At 43.3% G+C, this 20683-nt stretch overlaps 1 protein-coding gene across 1 annotated transcript; it reads right to left on the bottom strand.

Annotated features, from left to right (window-relative positions):
* Positions 1 to 1463: 1463 nt before the first annotated feature.
* LOC138369803 (carotenoid isomerooxygenase-like) lies at positions 1464 to 18962 on the bottom strand. Its single transcript, XM_069333509.1, has 13 exons — positions 18926 to 18962; positions 10206 to 11660; positions 9813 to 9926; positions 9538 to 9649; positions 8654 to 8800; positions 8327 to 8471; positions 7797 to 7950; positions 7298 to 7509; positions 5522 to 5701; positions 4215 to 4412; positions 3437 to 3529; positions 3142 to 3240; positions 1464 to 2881 (listed from the first exon to the last, which is right to left on the bottom strand). The coding sequence occupies exons 2-13, from the start codon at positions 11509 to 11511 to the stop codon at positions 2633 to 2635; spliced, it is 3009 nt and encodes a 1002-aa protein (XP_069189610.1). The 5' UTR covers positions 11512 to 11660; positions 18926 to 18962; the 3' UTR covers positions 1464 to 2632.
* Between the last annotated feature and the right edge of the window lie 1721 nt (positions 18963 to 20683).

Genomic DNA, 20683 nt, shown 5'->3' with positions numbered 1-20683 from the left:
AAATAGCCTTCATTGTTTACTTAATTCCTTGGAGAACATTAAAGTAAGAGGTGTCATGTAGACAATATTATGATGATCAAACCACAACTCAGAAGATGGAGAAGCAACGACGTTTCGGTCCGTCCTGGACCGAAATGTCCTGTTAAGTAATTATAGAAGAGAGAAAGGTGCTTGCACCTTCCCCTCTTCTGACACACGACTTGATAATAGCCCAGGACGGTCTAAAATATATTTAGACAAATTCGATCAAATATTTCTTCACAGTAATAAAATGTAAATTAACAGAGATCAATTTTCGAACATTTGAACGCTTTACAATAATAATTTATATTGTATTGGAATGAAATATATTTATAACGAAATAATTTAATTAAGGACAAATGCGTTTCAAAACTTCAATGCATTAGAAACCCATTTACAACAGCTGGGAACACCAGCTTCCAAATGATAACTTCTAAACCAGAATTCACAGACTTAAGTAATAATAATTTGAAGTGATATGTATTTGTTGTAAAACAATATTCACAGTTTGCGTGCCACAAAATGAAAATACTTTCTTGTCTAACAAGAAAGTATATTGCCTTCTGCGCGCGTGTCCATATTTAGACATGTGCGAGACTCGCTTTAGCGAATGGAACACGTATGTTTCGTTAACATTGAGCATTATAGTGAAGGGAACTCACCGTCTCTGTTGGGAGGTCACTATAATAACACATGCTGTAAAACTGTTCAGTTTTTACAAGATTGTGAAGAAGTAACGCGGAAACAAGATTAAAACCAGTTTAAAAGTTAATATTCTTCCCTCGGTGAAGACTGAAGCTTGAGATCTTAGGACCATCAGCCTGAGAGCCATCAGTATTGCGACGGAAGAGGAGAAATTCTACAATTCTACACAATCGACTTGATAATGGTCCAGGACGGACCGAAACGTCGTCGTCTCTTCACTTTCTAGTGTGTGGTTTAGTCAACAGGTGAAATTCTAGAACAGTGTCAAGACAAACATCTGCGAAAACATATGCCAAGGACGTTTTCGTTAATCAATATATCACAAGATCCTGATGTATCGACGATAAAATATTGAATCCGTAGAATGGAATTGAACTAAAGTCCTGGAATCCTTAGACTCAAGCACTACCATCTGGACCCTGATAATCTAAAAATTTTTTTATCTCTACCAGAAGCACTACCCGACTTCCAGACCAGAGTCTGGAAGGCCACTATCCGATACCACAATTCACGTTTTTTTCAGAAAATATCCGTCATCAGTCTGGCGTCGGTAGCGCCCTAACCCACACACATTTGCGGACACTAAGCCATTGGCCTGAAAACAGCATTAATTTTTAACAAGATAGATTTTGGAAACTAATCCCAATGGGTAATTATTATTCATTGACAAGTATAGATTATGTTAATGACATCCTCTAGTCATGGAAACAAATGGATGATCATAATTAAAACAGAAATTATGTTTAGGGTTTATTCAGGTGATCACATGTACGAGCATATACATAATTCACGATGAAAACATTAGCGTTAATGCATTAAATAATATATGAGAAAATGATATGGCTTAATATAATGAAATGCCAATCCCTAACTACTTTTAACTTACATTCATTTATTTAATAAAATGTAATTACACCAAGACATTGCTGATTGTGTTGTGTTCAATTCAAATCATGGTTATTATTCCAAGGCTGAAGAGAATATGAAGCATAAATATATATATATATATATATATATATATATATATATATATATATATATATATATATAACTGAAAACTCACACCCCAGAAGTGACTCGAACCCATACTCCCAGAAGCAACGCAACTGGTATGTACAAGACGCCTTAATCCACTTGACCATCACGACCGGACATAATGAGGTGATAGCCGAGGCTATTTGAACCACCCCACCGCCGGCACTCGGATAGTTATCTTGGGCATAGCATTTTACCAAATCACCTCATTCTTAGGGGCACACGTGAGGAACACATTCTGGCTTGTTCGCATATATATATATATATATATATATATATATATATATATATATATATATATATATATATATATATATATATATATATATATATATATATATATATATATATATTGTACCAGTACCACCGCTGGAAGGGAGGTACCACCTATGGCTGGAAGAAGGGGACCCCTGAGCCTCGGAGGAAAGCACACATAACGCATTAGAGAGGATCTATAGGTCCTCTCCAATGCAGTTTCTATGTTCTTTATTCCTACCACCCCTTTCCCTCTGTGTTTTATTGTGCTGTATTAGATATTTAAAGGTTACAAGATATATATATTGGTTAATACAATGAGTGTTTAAAGGATATGGATTTCTTGGAGCTCCTCCACTTCCGGACAGGAACTGAGTACGTAGCAGGCATTTCCCGGATATTATATTATATTATACATATAACCTTTTGAAGGTAAGAATTAAAAGCCTAGTCAATGTTTCTTGTTTGTCTAATTTATCATTAATATTTAAAAGTAATGATACAATGCACCATTCTTGGCTCCTCTTATCTGTGGAACTCCATAAACATTATAAATAATCTGAACAAAAGTTACTCATTTATTACAGTATTCATTTTCTGTGTGCTCAAGCAAAGCCTAACCTGCACCTTTGTATATGGGCGTCTTAGTTACCTTCTTGGGCTTGATGTTATGGTGAGAACTGAGGGTGAAGGCGCCCTCTTGGACCCACCAGCCGTGGAGACACTTGGGCACCGGCCCCGGGGCTGTGAACTCTACTCGACCCAACTCTGTGAAGGTGGAGGCGTCGAGCACCAACACACACACCTGCTGGTCCAGACCCCTGGCCCGTAGTAGCGCGGACAGCACCACACCATCGTCCTCACGCTGACGGAGGCAGACACAACCCGAGGGGGACCAATTAGGTCCTTGATAGGCTATCGACTCTCTTTTTGTAAGCTTTAGCATAATGAGGTAAGAAGCTGTCTTCGCCTTAATTAATTTTAGCAGGTTTATTGCCCTATTACATAACGCTAATAAGACCCTAAATAAAATTCTTGAGCATATTCATTATTATACATGTAAAAACTACCTATTCCCGGTCCCGTTAACTATCTTCCCCTCATTCCCATTCCAATGGAGATTACCTGTGCTTCTGGCGAGGGGACGAAGATGGGCTCAGAGGGGTAGACGTTGTCCTCGCTCCACTCTAAGTGAGTCTTATTCACCACGTCTGCCTTCACCAGCTGTCGCCAGACATATTTAAATAAATAGAAACACTAAAATGAGAGTAGACTTCATAATATATGACATTTCGCCTGTTATGGCTTGCTATATTAAATCAACACTTTATGCTTTTCACGTCCTGGAGACAAATAACTGTTAGGATTGATGTAGCAAGTATTGTTCCCTGCTGTGACCTCCGTGACCTGCGTGACCTACCGTGCCGGGGCAGGGGTGATCTACGTCACTACAGATGGCGTAGAAGTACTGATAATGACGCCCGTTGTATTTATCGTAGTGAATTCTTGGGACCTAGAAGACAAAGGTAGCAATTATAACAGAGCTCTGACTCTTAGGCACATTTAAACAAGCCTCGTCAGAACATTAGAAAATTTTAGTGACTGGTAAATTTTAAAGCTAAAATATTCACAGTACGAAAAGTAAGTTGGTAATCATTACAATGGATGCAAAGTTTCCGAATAATTATCCTGAATACTAAATGTAGACAAGATTATTTCAATGTTAAAATGAAAATTTTAACAGCTTCCCAAGTCCTCTACGGGCTTACCATAGCCCGTGCTACCTGGAACTTTTATTCCGAGTAGCTGAATCTAAAACAATAAACAAATAGCCTCCTAGAGACCGAGACAATCACGTTCTTCCTAACACCCTCAGGCTGGTCATGAAAACACTTGGAATACATTCATGTTATCAGATTGATTGATGAAGATTAAACCACCCAAAAGGTGGCACGGGCATGAATAGCCCCGTAAGTGGTGGCCCTTTTGAGCCATTACCAGTATCAATAGATGATACTGGAGATTTGTGGAGGTGTGACTGCACCCTACGTGACGGGAGATGTCTCTCGACTCATGTTGTTGTTGTTGTTTAAGATTCGCTACTCAGAACGATAAGTTCCAGTAGCACGGGCTATGGTGAGCCCGTAGACTCATGTTATCGATCCAACTCGTTATACAGAAGAGAGAAGACACCTCACCTCACATCCAATGTCGACTAGGAGCTCTGGCTTGATATAGACTAAGTTCTTCTTAACCCAGCGCCCGTGGCAAGTCGTGCCAGGGAGGGTGATGAGGTTAGTGTCAGGACCGGCACTTTCGTCAGGGTGTAGGGGCAGCACCCATCTTTTGGGCCGCCCGCGGAACATCTGGGCGTATGTTGGGTCGTAGGCGGCGTTCTGACGGCGGTGGATCTCTTCGTTATACAGTACTTGTACAGTCTAATATACATATATATATATATATATATATATATATATATATATATATATATATATATATATATATATATATATATATAATATCTGTGTGTGTGTGTGTGTGTGTGTGTGTGTGTGTGTGTGTGTGTGTGTGTGTGTGTGTGTGTGTGTGTGTGTGAGTGTGTGTGTGTGTGTGTGTGTGTGTGTGTGTGTGTGTGTGTGTGTGTGTGTGTGTGTGTGAGTGTGTGTGTGTGTGTGTGTGTGTGTGTGTGTGTGTGTGTGTGTGTGTGTGTGTGTGTTTGTGTGTGTGTGTGCTACGTAAACAAAACAAATATGATGCACACCATTCCTGACAATCTTTAGGCTAGAGTTTACAAAGTAATTTAATTATCACGTAAGTCATGGGGAGAGTAAGGAAGCCTGTCTTTGGAGTTATCGCCCTTCCCTCCCTTATGTTCACACGTATTGGTTATTCGCTGAGAAAACATGACATATTTCTATGTTTTAATCGTCAAATTATATTAATTAAAGTGGAATGATCTCACCGTCCAGTCCATCTACTCCTCCTACTCTTACTCCTGAAAATATCTACTTCATTATAAACACCAACAAAATATAGAATCCAAATATATTTTAATAAATAACCCTGACAGATGGACGTTCAAATGACGACGTCCCGGTCATTCAAAGATTGATTTATAATTTTGGATTTGCTAAAAGGTAATAATTACTAGACGTGTCAAAGTGCACGTGTGTGTACCATATAAAGTGAAAATGATTCAGTTATATATAACTTTGCAGCGTAACACTGAAGGATAACACGCGTGCGGGGTTATAAACCTCCCCCCTCATATAACATTATGTTTCTCATGCAGGCGATAAGTCACAGTAACATGACTGAAGTACGTTGACCAGACCACACACTAGAAAGTTAAGGGACGACGACGTTTCGGTCCGTCCTGGACCATTCTCAATCGACTTCAGAATGGTGCAGGACGGACCGAAACGTCGTCGTCCCCATCACTTTCTAGTGTGTGGTCTGGTCATCATGTTTCTCATTACTGAAGTGAAGGTGGCGGTCAGCTCACCTTGAGGGCCTCGACGAACATACACTGCAGCATCTTGGCGTTCTTGTAGGCAGCGATGTCGAGGACAATGTGACCTGTGTCCTCGTAGGCGTTGATGGTGTGGAGGAAGAAGAAGGTGTCGGTGATGTACTGGGTGCTGGTCACGGTCCCGGTGGCCCGCTGTACCACGTGGATCTTCGTCTGTTGGAACTCAGTATTATCTAATACCCCAGCATTAGGTGAAAGGAAATGTGCCCAACATTTCTGTCCAGCCTGGGATTCGAACCCGAAATTCTCTGTTGTGCGTCGAGAACGAACCCGACTGTACTACCGGGACCCTTAATATATTAATATATATTAAACATTTTTTTTATCGTAACCAGCAAAAAAATACAATATGGAAGCTCGTTTAATAAGTAGTGAAAGTGTCAACAGGCAAAAAATATTGCGTAGTTAATAGCAATGCTACGATTGGTAGGTTTAGATTAGTCCTCCCTGTCTTCCCGTGTTCTCAGGTGCACACGGTCGAAGGTTTTCTATGGTGAATAATAATGGTTTTCATTCATTGTGTCGAGGGACAGGAAGCCAGAGTGTATTCATACACGTTAGGCTTTTATCGAGGTCCCTCCCCTTCCCAAGTTCGAATTACTGACCCCGCCCAGGATGCAACACCACAACAAGCTGACTAACTCCTGGGCCCAGATTCACGAAAGCACTTACGCAAGCACTTACGAACCTGCACATATTTTCTCAATCTTTGGCGGCTTTATTTCCAATTATTAAACAGTTAAGGAGCTCCGAAGCACCAGGAGGCTGTTTGTAACAATAACAACAGTTGATTGGCAAGTTTTCATGCTTGTAAACTGTTTAATAAATGTAACCAAAGCCGTCAAAGATTGAGGAAAGATGTACACGTTCGTAAGTGCTTTCGTGAATCTTGCCCCTGACTACCTACTCTGAGCCAGAGCTCAACCCCCGCAAGCACAATTGGGTGAGATGTGCTAGGTGAGCAGGGGCATTAGATGACAGGAAATATGCCCAACCATTTCTGTCCAGCCCGGGATTCGAACCCGGAACTCTCGAGTGTGCGTCGAGAACGACCCAAGTGTAATGCCGGGACCCTATGAAGTAGAACATTCAACAGCATTCTTCCTCTTTATTCTGTAAGAGTCTGTGACTGTATCTTCAGCGCTACCAAACCTGTATCTAAGGCCTAACACGTCCTTGGGTCGGCATACAAAGCTAGTAGACTAGTCTTATAAGATGAGACATATGATATAGACACTATAAGTATAAATACATTCCACGGAGAATAAGTATATCTAAGACTGAGAGAACCTGATGTCGAAATATGCAACAACGTTGTAGTTCCTGTTTATAAGTTCGTAATTAATGGATTTTTTTTAACAAACGTCTACAAGTTTATCTTCGTGAAGGAAGATAAGATATCGAAGAAGAAGAGAAATATCGAGAATCTTGGAGAATCTTGGATATCGATATCTTGGAGAAGATATCGATTCAGATTAAGGAAGTCTAGTGTAAGAGGCCGAAGGAAGGCCATTGATGTTACTGAACTACATTATCCATGATAAGCAGATGGGAAAATGTTAGCCAATTAACAATTAGTTTGTTAAATATTTGATTATTTCTATTGTATTACTTTTTAATCTAGAGAAAATTACTGAAGTAATGCTTCTACTGAGCGTAATTTACTTAAAGTTTTGTCCAAAATGATGCCTGAATGTTAGCATTCTTCATGTGTATATTTAAAGAAAATACACTTCCTCCTCATCTCACCTCCTTTTCCCACCACTGGAGGGCGTCGATGAGTGCATCCTGCTTGATCAGGACCTTGATGATCTTCGAAATGGAGACGACAAGAGGCTGCTCGATGATAACCCAGTAGTTGTCGGTGATGGCGAAGGAGTGCATGTAGCAGGGATGGAGGCGCCAGCGGCCAGCCACTGAGCCCACCACCTTGGCTTGCTGGAAAGGCGACCTCACCCTACCTGCCAGGTACAGCAGCAAGTGTGTGTGTATATGTGTTGTTAGTGAAGTACAATGTTCAACTGAATAACGAGAGAAAAGTATAAGTATTCCATTAAGTAATAATATTTTTTAAAGTATAAGCATCTCACTCTTGGTATATTTGCTCTTTGAGTAGGGATGTGCATGCCTGAGGTCATCTTTAAGGGACATCTCAACTGTGCTGTCAGATACAAATAAGATTCAATATACGAGAGTGTGCCGTATATTACTTAACATGTACATGACATAATGAAACTTGGAAATTCACCTTTGGAGTCTATCTTGCTCTTGGGGAACTTGCAGATATGATACCTAGGCCCAAAAGGCCCCACTCCCTGGCCAATGTTGTACACAGTACCATCCCTATCCACGTGGGGGTGAGCGGTGTGGTTAAACACAGCGATGTGTTTCGTCAAGTTTACCTAAAAGGAGAACACATAAGACAAGATAAAGTTTTTTTTATATATAAGATCATCGAGGTGAAGATTGCACCATAGAAGTGAATCCTTAATATAATATTAATATAATACAAGTGTCCCTGGCTATATGTGGTTTGGTCCAGGACGGACCGAAACGTCGTTGTCTCTCTATCTTCTTTAATCGCAAACACAACAAATTCACGATAGAAATAAACATATAATTTTTTGTAATGAAAGACTTTGTCGTTGATGACATCTGAGGGCAGACGATGAATATGATTAAGAATGGCAGTCGTCATGCAATCATTTCCTAATATGTTAAGAAGCGTCCAGACCCCGTCTCCAGCGGTGTGCATCGCGGCGCAGTAACCACACTCACCTTCTCGTGCGTGGTAAGAGTTTCAGGGTCAACACGGAAGATGAAAGGCGTCTCGGTGAGGGCGTAGAGACCGTCGCCGTACGGGTAGAGGCTGATCTGGGCGTTGTCGGTGAAATGCTCCTCTAAGGTGAACTTGCTGGCGATACTGTAACAATGTCCAGAACGTTACACTCCCGCTTCCCTTACCCTCTTACAAGCATTTGAATATTTTCATTTGGAGTTTCAAATGCTCTGTATTTCAATATCAACTGTTAATGTTATCGCCACTAAAGAAACTCGAATATTGTGAGGTTCCTAATGCCTAGTAGGAATGATAGAGCGACTTACTTGCGCATAATGGTCTTGCAGGGGTCAGGGTGAGCCCTGGTGCCGAAGTAGTTGACAACGATGCGCTGCGCCTTCGTGTCCGACAGGTAGCTCCGGCTCTCCAGGAATTTGTTCTGGTAAGTCACTCGTCCGTCCCGGAAATGGAACCTGAGGGAAGCGTCCTGTAAGCTCTCGCCACGAAACTCAAAAATAATAAGTATAATAGAAGAATATGCATATATTGAAGAGATTATCTTCTCCTTCAATGTTACCATCTTCCAAGGTGATGTTAAGATTGTGATGTGATCTTGCAGTGACGAGAAGAAGATTTATAAATAAAGGATAATGACAGCTTTATGTTAGGTTATGTTTTTCTTCTCTACTCGATCTCAAGTTCTAAAACAAAAACAAATTTAAACAAGTCCCAGCATCACTTGGGACTTCAGAACACTCTTTAAAAGTTAATAACAATAATACTTAATGATTATCCTAGAGACCATATTGGTGTCATTTCAACTTGAGATTTGCTTGCAAAAATGATGTAGAATTTGTCTACGTTTTACTGCTAGAGTAAACCTTCCCACATATCGAATTATTTGTGTAATAACCATATGTACTGATTACACCATGTATGTATAAACCGAGAGGTGAACCCTCTTCTCGGTGTATACTAAGTTTACTTTCATCTTGAACTATGTTCAAAACAAAAGTATACATGCTGGTTGCAGGCGATGAGTCACAATAACGTGGCTAAAGTATGTTGACCAGACCACACACTAGAAGGTGAAGGGACGACGACGATTATTATACCTGCTGGTTGATCAGCAAGCTCTCGTGGCGGCTCTAGTAAGCCTCTCGTGGGTGAGAGGAATTAAGAACAGAAATACAAAAACTGCTGAGCCCACCTGTGTAGCAGAGCCGAGCCGTCGAAGACGTGGTTATAGTGATGCTGGCCCACCTGGACGCGTCCGGGACCGTTCCGTAGCAGCGCACCGCGCAACCACACGGGGATCACCCCTGGCCGGGGACACCACCTCATTACAACTCTCTATTATCTCATGCCTCTTGGTACAGCTTCAAAATAGAAGTATTTTTAATCATCACGCGAATCACAGACCTTGAACACGTAGTATATATAGATAAACTTCTAACGTAAGTATTGCTGTCTCTTATAACTAACCCGACTGGATGCCGGAGAGAGGCTGGAGGACCTGACTGGTGCATGTACGGATCCATATAGTCGGGTCACAGTTTGGGTAGTAGTTGACTCGGTCCTCGTCTCCCTTCACCGGTCCTGTCTCGTGAAGGCAAGAAGTGTACTGAGACATTTCCAAGATTTAATAACTACAAACCGCAGCATATTAAAGTCTGTCCCCTGTGAATATTGTCCTAAAGAATAAATTTATTAAGGATAATTTTAGAATTTATCGTGGTGTCAGTTTACCCCAAAACTTTGCATAGTTATAAAGTTAAAATTCTTCTTCTCATTAAAATTCTTCTTCTCTACTGAAGCTAAGGAAAATAAATGACGCCTCAAGTGTGACCTTTCTGTATAACATTAGCAGAGACTCACGTGTCGAGGTTTCTCCTTCTGCGTCCTGGTTGTGTCGGGTCCCCTCGGCCTCCTGAAGTGTTCTTGGTCCTAACGTGCCCGCGGGGGGCTCGCACATCCAGCAAGAATCTGCAATCCCTCCACGTGAAATAATTGTCCCTGGGTTCTGGTGTGGGCTCAAATTGATTGGACTAGAACACCCGTGGCAAAGAAATGGTCCGGAGAGCTTTACATCCTTCAGTGGAGAGGTTTCTATAGCATCGTCCATGAGGTACTTGAGTTTCCTGGGGTCCATGGACCTGGGAGGTGCCGGAGGTTTGTCGTGCTGCCGGAGGACCCCAGGACACGAGATGCAAATGTTGTTATGCTGTAGTAGATTAGGAGGAACTTTATTTTCGTTTTCAATGGGATTTTCTCTGGAAAAGTGCTTGTGCGCACACGAAGGCTGCTTCTTACTTGATAAATGCATAGATTTAAGCCTGTGATCCCAGTTCACATTATCATGGGTGTTATAGTGAGGATTTTGACAGTTTATCTTCTCTTCAAGTGCATGCCTAAGTTCAGAAATTTCGGCACTGCGTCTTTTCATAAGTTCTATCTGTGAAAACGGCCAAACATTGTTGATACTTCCATCTGCCCGTCTCTTACTACGCACCTTACTCGTAGCCTTGCATCTGCAAGATTCCCTTAGGAAAACGTTATTCTTACACTCAATATCTTGATCGTTATTCTCTTGCAAATCAACATTGAAAGTTTTTGATATGGAACTTCGGCAAGATGGATTTCTTTTACATGAGCAGACAGGTGATGACTTCGGAGAGAGGTTAAAAGAATTCTTCACAAGTGAGATATCTTCGTGATTGAATGATTCATTAAGCACATTATTCGTAATATTCCTCACTTTCCCATAGAAAGGGCTGTTTCCTCTCTCTGCGTTGTGCTGCTGCTGCTGGTGCTGCTGCTGCTGCTGGTGCTGCTGCTGCTGCTGCTGCTGCTGTTGCTGCTGGTGCGGGAGAACTGAACCTGAGGGTTCTGACAGACCCGTCCACTCCCTCCTGCTCAAGTTACCCGGGTCCTCGGTTATATGATCTTCAGCGGTGGCTGTTTCTGTATTCACCGAGTTGGAAGTTATTTCTTTGCGGCCTCTTTTTGCCAGCCATGACTTGTTGACACAGAGATTGGTGATCTCGCCTGCTTTTTGGTCAGCTCTAGCGTCTTCTTTAGTAGTCTTCGCAGAGTTCCCGTGTGAATTCCTGCTCTCAGGTAAATTTTGTATGTCATCGCTGAGTAGATGCAGGGAAGAGCTGCTAAGAGTGGCAGTATCCATGACTAGTGAAGAAACGCTTAGACTCGCCTCTTGATCCTTTCGGTGGATGACTGTAGAGTGGTTGTAGAGTGACGTCAAGAGTACTCGGTAGCCACAGAGGGAGCCACAGAGGCTCAAGTTGGCTCAGTTGCACATCAACTGCAATTTGTCTGAAAACACGACCAATTTGAAATTACTTATCTATCAGAGGCTTATAAATACAACATATTCTCAAGAATTATAATCTGGCAGCTAAGTAAGAGCAGATACAGTAATTATAAATATGCGAGGACCCAATGGAAATATGAAGAACAAATCCTGCCTCACACTCTCGGCAGTGTTGCTTCACGAGGATCTGAACCACATCAACAACAACAAAAATATCATAGAAGTATGTTTGTTGCTCAGGTTCTTATATTTCTCGTTTGGTAAAAACTACTTCACGTGGGAACGGGTTGTGTAGTGAACGGTTTTCTCCGGTTATTACTCGCAATACATATATTAAACATTTAGTATTTCCTTAGATATTCCTTATCTTTCGCTATATTGTCTTTCCTGCAGACATTATTCAACAATTTACATATTTTTTTTGTATCTAGTCATTTTAATATCAGTTCGGAGTAATGATCATAAAAAAATAATTAATACGGAGTAACGAGGTTTTAAGAGCGCTGTTGATGGCTTCTTGATTACAAGACTTGAGTGTGAGATGAGTCGTTACGGTAGTTAAGGCGGGTCACTATAAGAGAAAAAAAAGGACAGTCGCTACATGAGAACTTTACCAATTGTACTAAACTTGGCCAAGCTTCCTCTCCACGGAGAGAGAACTGCCTCTCCCTGGTCAAGCTTCCTCTCCTCGGAGAGAGAACTGCCTCTCCCTGGTCAAGCTTCCTCTCCACGGAGAGAGAACTGCCTCTCCCTGGTCAAGCTTCCTCTCCACGGAGAGAGAACTGCCTCTCCATGGCCAAGCTTCCTCACCACGGAGAGAGAACTGCCTCTCCCTGGTCAAGCTTCCTCTCCACGGAGAGAGAACTGCCTCTCCCTGGTCAAGCTTCCTCACCACGGAGAGAGAACTGCCTCTCCCTGGTCAAGCTTCCTCTCCTCGGAGAGAGAACTGCCTCTCCATGGCCAAGCTTCCTCACCACGGAGAGAGAACTGCCTCTCCCTGGTCAAGCTTCCTCTCCTCGGAGAGAGAACTGCCTCTCCATGGCCAAGCTTCTCTCATTTCATTATTCCTCTACATAACAGTAAGAGAGAGAATTATTATATATTACTAAGATAAATGCCCTAGATGAGAGCCTCTCCTTGCTTAGGAGGTCAATAAATCTCACAGGAAAGTATTCACCAAACCAGAGACTTAAGTGCCAGCGGCGTCTGGGTACAAGTTCTTTTTCGTAAGTTCTTTTCTACTACATAAGTGGCTATTCATTTACAATGCTAATTCAAGTTCAAGTTCAAGTATGTTTATTGAGATAAGCAATAAATACATCTCAAAGGAATAGCGTAGCTTAGGCTATTTCTACCCCCCTTTACAATGCTAATCAGCATACAGTATATACATTTTCTTCTGTCTCCCATGGACAGGACTTAGAGATCTGTTATCCTACATACAGTTCAGTGAATTATTAAGCACTGAACCACAGAAGGGTTCGAGTGACAGGGATGAACGACCCAGCTCTTCCTATTGTACTCACCTAGTTGTCTTTGCGGGGATTGAGCTCTGGCTCTTTGGTCCCGCCTCTCAGTGGAGTGTTGTTAATGCTGGTATGACGGCATGTTCTCTCAATGGATAAACGACGCTGCCCAGTAAACTTGCACTGCAGGGCATTTTTTTTAACCAATCGACAGCCGGTGGCTAAGCGGACAGAACACTGGACGCGTGATCCTGTGGTCCCGGGTTCGATCCCGGGTGTCGGCGAGAAACGATGGGAAGAGCTTCTTTCATCCTGATACCCCTGTTACCTAGCAGTAAATAGGTACCTGGGAGTTAGTCAGCGGTCACGGGGTGATTCCTGGGGGTGGAGGCCTGGTCGAGGACCGGACCGCGGGGACACTAAAGCCCCGAAATCATCTCACGATAACCTGACATGACAACCAATCCTTGATGGAGACATCAATACACGTCATCACTCTAACATTCCTCTGTAGCAAACAATCTCTACTAGGAATATCAATACATCTTCCCACACTACCATTCTCACCTACTCATTCAACCCGTCCTCCTAAAAGAACGTCGCATTTTGAAATTGAAATTGAAATAAGTTTATTAAGGTAAAATACACACAAAGGGATGAGGTAACGCAAGCTATTCTCACCCCCGTTCAGTACAACGTATTCATACATATATCGTCGCGTTTTGACGTATACTCTTCCTAAGGCCAAAAATAGTCGTATTAGAAAATCGTAGCGGCTCACGAAATTGACACACTGTTCGTTTTCTGTTTTGGGTCATCTGGTAGGTTAGGATAAGGGCACGTTAGTACGACAGTTTCTTGACGTCGGGAAACCTTAGAAGGACGGGCTGACTCATTTACAGAAACAGGGTTATGTTCTTGAGGTTATCTTGAAATGATTTCGGGGCTTAGCGTCCCCGCGGCCCGGTCCTCGACCAGGCCTCCATTTTGTTAAACATTCTCAGGAAGAAGCCCGTAGCAGCTGTCTAACTCCCAGAAACTGCTTTACTTTATTTACTACTAGGTGAAGAGGGACATCAGGATGAAAGAAACTCTGCCCATTTGTTTCCGCCTCCGCCGGGGATCGAACCCGGAACCATATAGGACTACGAACCTCGAGCGCTGTCCACTCAGCCGTCATGGTACCTCGTGTTTAATCATTCTAAGACTACTGGCTCAGACACATCAACTCTGGTTTCAGGGAGATTAAGAGAGAGGTAACCTTGATGCGTTTATCGCTATACACAAGTGGTGGTAAGAGGAGAAGGTGGAGATGACCCAGCCAGCAGCCCGTCTCTCCTCTCAAGGATGTCCACCACTGGTCCCGTGTATTGGCTCAATGGCTCCTCACCTCTCAGACACGCCCCTTCATATATGCTCTCCTCACTCCCGGCACTTCGGACTACGGGCTCACCATAGCTCGTGCTACATGGACACTTCGTTCTGAGTAGCTGAATCTTATGCAGGCGATGAGTCACAATAACGTGGCTGAAGTATGTTGACCAGACCACACACTAGAAGTTGAAGGGACGACGACGTTTCGGTCCGTCCTGGACCATTCTCAAGTCGATTGAATCGACTTGAGAATGGTCCAGGACGGACCGAAACGTCTTCGTCCCTTCAACTTCTAGTGTGTGGTCTGGTCAACAGCTGAATCTGAAACAACATCAACAACAACCCGGCACTTGAACACCAGTTACAGCCCCGCTCCTGTGCCAGGTAAGTCCACTACGGGCTCACCATAGCCCGTGCTACTTGAAACGTTTTATTCCCAGTAGCTGAATCTTAAATAACAACAATCCGGCACTTCTGCCATATCTCCAATGTGATCTTCCACACGCACATCGCTGCTGTTTCCACATTATATCTTGCGACAAGCACCACACATCGTCACATGTAGAGCAGTACCCCCTTAGCGCCTCTACACACGTCACTCAATAGACAGCAATGAGAGGACGGGCTGATTGTACACGTCCAAGCACACATAGCGTCATTCACTCGAAGGAGACGTTCGACACAGTGAACGTGACGGCGGGTCCTTGAAGAACCACGTTCTCAACTTTTAATAACTTTGTTATTATTTCCTTCTTTGTAAAACCAAGCAGTCAGCTTGGTTATACAAAGCTGTATAACTTACCATACAATAGTAATGGATTATACTGGAAAATTAAATTAATAACAGAGAACGGGGGGAGGGGGGTATTTGGTCGGCTACTGATTTGTACCTCTGATTTACTTGTCGCCGATTTCTAGCGTTTTTCTCTTATTGTTCGACCCTAGGGCAGGCTTCCCTTGCGATAGCCTGAATCACGAAGCTGTTGTTGGAAGCGGCCCGCTGATCATCCACATCATATGGGAACTTCCCTGATTTCCTCTACAAGATTTCAGCCTTTGTTCAACTAACGTTCCTTATTATTTATTAGTATGAAGTTGAAGTGCCTTGAACATTGTGATGGACACACACAGTGTTATCTGAGCGTGCTTATGTTACCTGCTTATCTTGGCTATCAGCAGGATGGGAGTGCAAAGTGTCGGTAGGAAGTGTGTCTGTCTAGGGTGTCAGATGTCAGCAGGAATGTGGTTGCTACCATGTATGATTATCAAGATAATTAATGTATTACACAATTAGCATCTGAATTACAAAGCAGATTGCGTGAAAAAATGATTAATTTCAAGAAATGCAATTTTGTTCCATATTCATGGTGTGTGCTCCTAAGGCATTAAATTACGACTATTTAAATAAAAAGAATAAGCTGCTTTTATATAAGATAGTTTTAAAGTGAGACTAAAATATGTCTTTAGAAAAGTATACGTTTACGGACGAGCGAGTATAGCGCCTCCCTCCTCCCTCCAGGAGGCCTGGTCGACGACCGGGCCACGGGGACGCTAAGCCCCGGAAGCAGGCCTCAAAGGTAGGCACTTCAAGGTAACCTCCTGTGGGAGCAGAGCCACTCTACAGCAAGAGCTGCTTCTCACCAAGACTCACACTGAAAGTCTCTACAGTAGAGCACTTAAATCCACGCCTTGGCCTTCCGCGCCTCCTTGGGCACCATTCCTTTCCCCCGTCCCATCCCAAATTCTTATCCTGACCGATTAATGAAGATTAAGCCACCCAAAAGGTGGCACGGGCATGAATAGCCCGTATGTGGTGGCCCTTCTGAGCCATTACCAGTATCAATAGATGATACTGGAGATTTGTGGAGGTGCGACTGCACCCTGCGTGACGGGAGATGTCTCCCGTGTTATCCTGACCCTTTCCAAGTGCTATATAGTCGTAATGGCTTGGCGCTTTCTCTTCATCATTTCTTGTTCCCTGTCACCCCCTTCCCCTTGAGAGCAACTAATCCGGAGGAAGCCTACTAAAGGCTGCCTTGTCACCAATAACCTGATTAGTGTAACATTAGAGGAATACAGGCTGACGCAACCCCGCGTTGCCTGCCGTCAACCAGCGCGGTTGACGGCAGGCAGTTTACGGTTGTCACCATAAGCACGCTTGCACTATAGCCCGTTCTCGCCAGCGTCCCCAACGTCAAGAAACTGTCGTACTAACGTGCCTTATCTTAACCTACCAGAGGATCCACGAACACAAAACGGGATATTATTTCAATTTCGCGAGCAGCTACGTCTAGTACGATATTTTGTGGCCTTAGGTAAAGTATACGTCAAAATACGACGTGTTATTAGGAGGATTTGTTGGGAACTGTTGTACTGGGGAGCAGCACTTCTGAAGCGTGATATCAGTGTGTTATTACCAGGGACAGGAAATGAAGTCAATGTGGCTTTTCGATGTCCCATTTGCCAGGGACGAGGCTGTCAGCCATCCAGGTCCCACTAGCCAGGGACGAGGCTGTCACCCATCCAGGTCCCACTAGCCAGGGACGAGGTTGTCAGCCATCCAGGTCCCACTAGCCAGGGACGAGGCTGTCAGCCATCCAGGTCCCACTAGCCAGGGACGAGGCTGTCACCCATCCAGGTCCCACTAGCCAGGGACGAGGCTGTCACCCATCCAGTTACTAGCCAGATACAATGGTGCTTAACCTGGCTGACCAAGTGTGGTCTGAACATCATCCAGTGTCACGCTGGCCAAGTCCAGGTAATATTACCACACCAACAGAGTTCAATTTTTGGTTAAAGAAAATCCTCTATCCCTAATTCAGGCAAAAACTTCGGGCCATCTTAAAGATCTTTCACACTCTGGGTTGCAAAATAATAATAATAAAGTTGATGCCCTTCAAAGCTTGCAACAAATAAAAATAAAGACAATATTAAACATAATATTAAAAAAAGTGTTAATAAATTAGAACTTTCAAATGAATTTGAAGAAAGCAGAAGAGAACAAATAGGAACTAGCAGACCCATTGTTCATCACAATAAAATAGGTAAATAAACCGATTCAATTCTGAGTAGTTCAGGCTGAACTACCAGGCTGCACGAGGCGCTAGATTGTATGAAAGGTCAAATGTGTGAACAAAAAACAGGGACACACACACACTAAAACATTACACATTATACTGTTTAAAAATAGAACCTTTTAGAAGTAGATTTAGAGGTAGATTTCAAGAGGAAGATTTAGAGGTAAATCCAGACTAAAATTATAAACGACAACAGTTTCATTACATTACTATATCCAACGTTGAACGTAATGTTTGGTATTAATACAATGACTTAACTCTAACGGGTAACACAGAGATCACACTAACGTGATGCATCAAATGAACAAATCCACAGATCCTCGTCACGGCCCTTGTGGTTTTGTTCTAAAGGGGAATGTTATATTGTCAAAGAAAGTGGTGATAGTGTATAAAGTGTGGTGTTAGTAGCTATTATTATTAGTAAATGTAAGGAGCATATATGTACTAGGGTCTGATTGTCGCTATTTGTGCCCTCTGTACCACCACTACACACCACACTGCCACCACCACTACACACCACACTAGCACTACACACCACACTGCCACCACCACTACACACCACACTGGCACCACCACCACACTGCCACCACCACCACACACCACACTGGCAACACCACCACACACCACACTGGCACCACCACTACACACCACACTGGCAACACCACCACACACCACACTGACATCACCACCACACACCACACTGGCACCACCACCACACTGGCAACACCACACACCACACTGCCACCACCACTACACACCACACTGACACCACCACTACACACCACACTGGCATCACCACTACACACCACACTGCCACCACCACTAAACACCACACTGCCACCACCACTAAACACCACACTGTCACCACCACCACACTGCCACCACCACGAAACACCACACTGCCACCACCACCACACACCACACTGACACCACCACCACACTGCCACCACCACCACACACCACACTGCCACCACCACCACACACCACACTGCCACCACCACCACACACCACACTGACACCACCACCACACTGCCACCACCACCACACACCACACTGCCACCACACACCACACTGGCACCACCACCACACACCACACTGCCACCACCACCACACACCACACTGACACCACCACCACACACCACACTGACACCACCACCACACACCACACTGACACCACCACCACACACCACACTGCCACCACCACCACACACCACACTGCCACCACCACCACACACCACACTGCCACCACCACCACACACCACACTGCCACCACCACCACACACCACACTGGCACCACCACCACACTGGCACCACCACCACACACCACACTGACACCACCGCTACACCTACCGGGATGCAGATGGTTTCGACCATGGGAAGACCCGTGAGGGAGTGACAGTCAACCTATTGGCCGCCTTAATATATAGCCCCGGCACTGTGACTACCTGCTGTGTGTGCGTGTGTGTGTGTGTGTGCGTATGTGTGTGTGTGTGTAGTGTGTGTGTAGTGTGTAGTATGTGTGTGTGTTTGTGCGTGCGTGCGTCACCATATGCGCACCTACTATACGCATTTGTGTACGAATCTTGTTCTTATCTACATTCTTAATTCATGATTTTTGGAATTATTTAAACTTAATATCGGTATCAAATAATCGAAGCAAATGGACGACCAGACAGATGAAGAAGAAAGGTGGAACTATATATATATATATATATATATATATATATATATATATATATATATATATATATCACGAAAATAAACACGTGATTAAGAATGTGACAATGACTCATCTGAAAACATCTTCACTCATCTTCATTCCTTCTGAAGATGTATTTAATATACGAAAGTACTTAAGGAAATTCCTGTTTCTTTTTCCTCCGTGGTCTGACATTGTCATATATATATATATATATATATATATATATATATATATATATATATATATATATATATATATATATATATATATATATATATATATATATACATATACATATATATATATATATATATATATATATATATATATATATATATATATATAAACATATATATATTGCAAAATGTTGCAAATAGAAGCCCTAGAGAGGCAAGCCAGGTATTGCAAGACTGCCGTCCTAAACCATTTGCAAGCTCAGAGACAGGTTTGTATAGAAGACATGACGCAACATTTAGAGGCTGGCTACGCAACACTGTGCTTAATTAATGCGTACGCAACTTAATGGCTCGCAATTTAAGATTCACAGTGCAAGTAAAACAGTGACTAAAACTACATGTGCAATTAGTAATTTGTTAACACATGCGTCAACAACACGTTAACGCATGCGTCAGTAATATGTTAACGCATGCGTCAGTAATATATTAACGCATGCGTCAGCAACAAGTTAACGCATGCGTCAGCAACAAGTTAACGCATGCGTCAGCAACAAGTTAACGCATGCGTCAGCAACAAGTTAACGCATGCGTCAGCAACAAGTTAACGCATGCGTCAGCAACAAGTTAACGCATGCGTCAGCAACAAGTTAACGCATGCGTCAGCAACAAGTTAACGCATGCGTCAGCAACAAGTTAACGCATGCGTCAGCAACAAGTTAACGCATGCGTCAGCAACAAGTTAACGCATGCGTCAGCAACAAGTTAACGCATGCGCAAGAAATATCATTTATTACTCCATTAATTAACTTCTGACGATCTTAAGCAGAACATGAAGTTACAAAATTAAGAAAAAAACAACACGAAATATAAAATAGACATAATAATAAAGAAAGAAGCAGCGAGATGCGCAACGTTCTAACATACAAGTCTCATGACATATTGAGTGGCAGGGGGGGGGGGAGGAGGGAATGTCAAGGGAGCCCCCACCCCCCAACTGAGGTCTTTTTCACCCTTCCCCCCCCCCATCCCAACCCCTCCCTCACCGGTCATTCCACCCCTCATGAGGTCTGTCTCACCCCCACTACCTACCCTGGAGTCTCCCTCACCCCAGCCCTCGTCCACCTAGTATTCAATATCCCACTTCAACTAGTCACGTGCAGCCAAGTCCCACTTGATGCCCGTCGATAGGCGTCGGGAAGAGTTGCGTAGCGTCGGTGGAGTGTGAAGAGT

The sequence above is a fragment of the Procambarus clarkii genome, chromosome 29 (assembly GCF_040958095.1).
Source record: "Procambarus clarkii isolate CNS0578487 chromosome 29, FALCON_Pclarkii_2.0, whole genome shotgun sequence".
Lineage (NCBI taxonomy): Eukaryota > Metazoa > Arthropoda > Malacostraca > Decapoda > Cambaridae > Procambarus > Procambarus clarkii.
This window is presented reverse-complemented; position numbering and strand designations above follow the sequence as displayed.

Excerpts from the sequence above, each read along its gene's own strand:
- LOC138369803 (XM_069333509.1), bottom strand. The coding sequence starts at position 11,511 with ATGGATACTGCCACTCTTAGCAGCTCTTCCCTGCATCTACTCAGCGAT. Across the intron at positions 7,951-8,326 it reads CTCTTACCACGCACGAGAAG|GTAAACTTGACGAAACACAT; the intron begins GTGAGTGTGGTT and ends TTCTCCTTTTAG. Across the intron at positions 3,241-3,436 it reads ATCACCCCTGCCCCGGCACG|CTGGTGAAGGCAGACGTGGT; the intron begins GTAGGTCACGCA and ends GTCTGGCGACAG.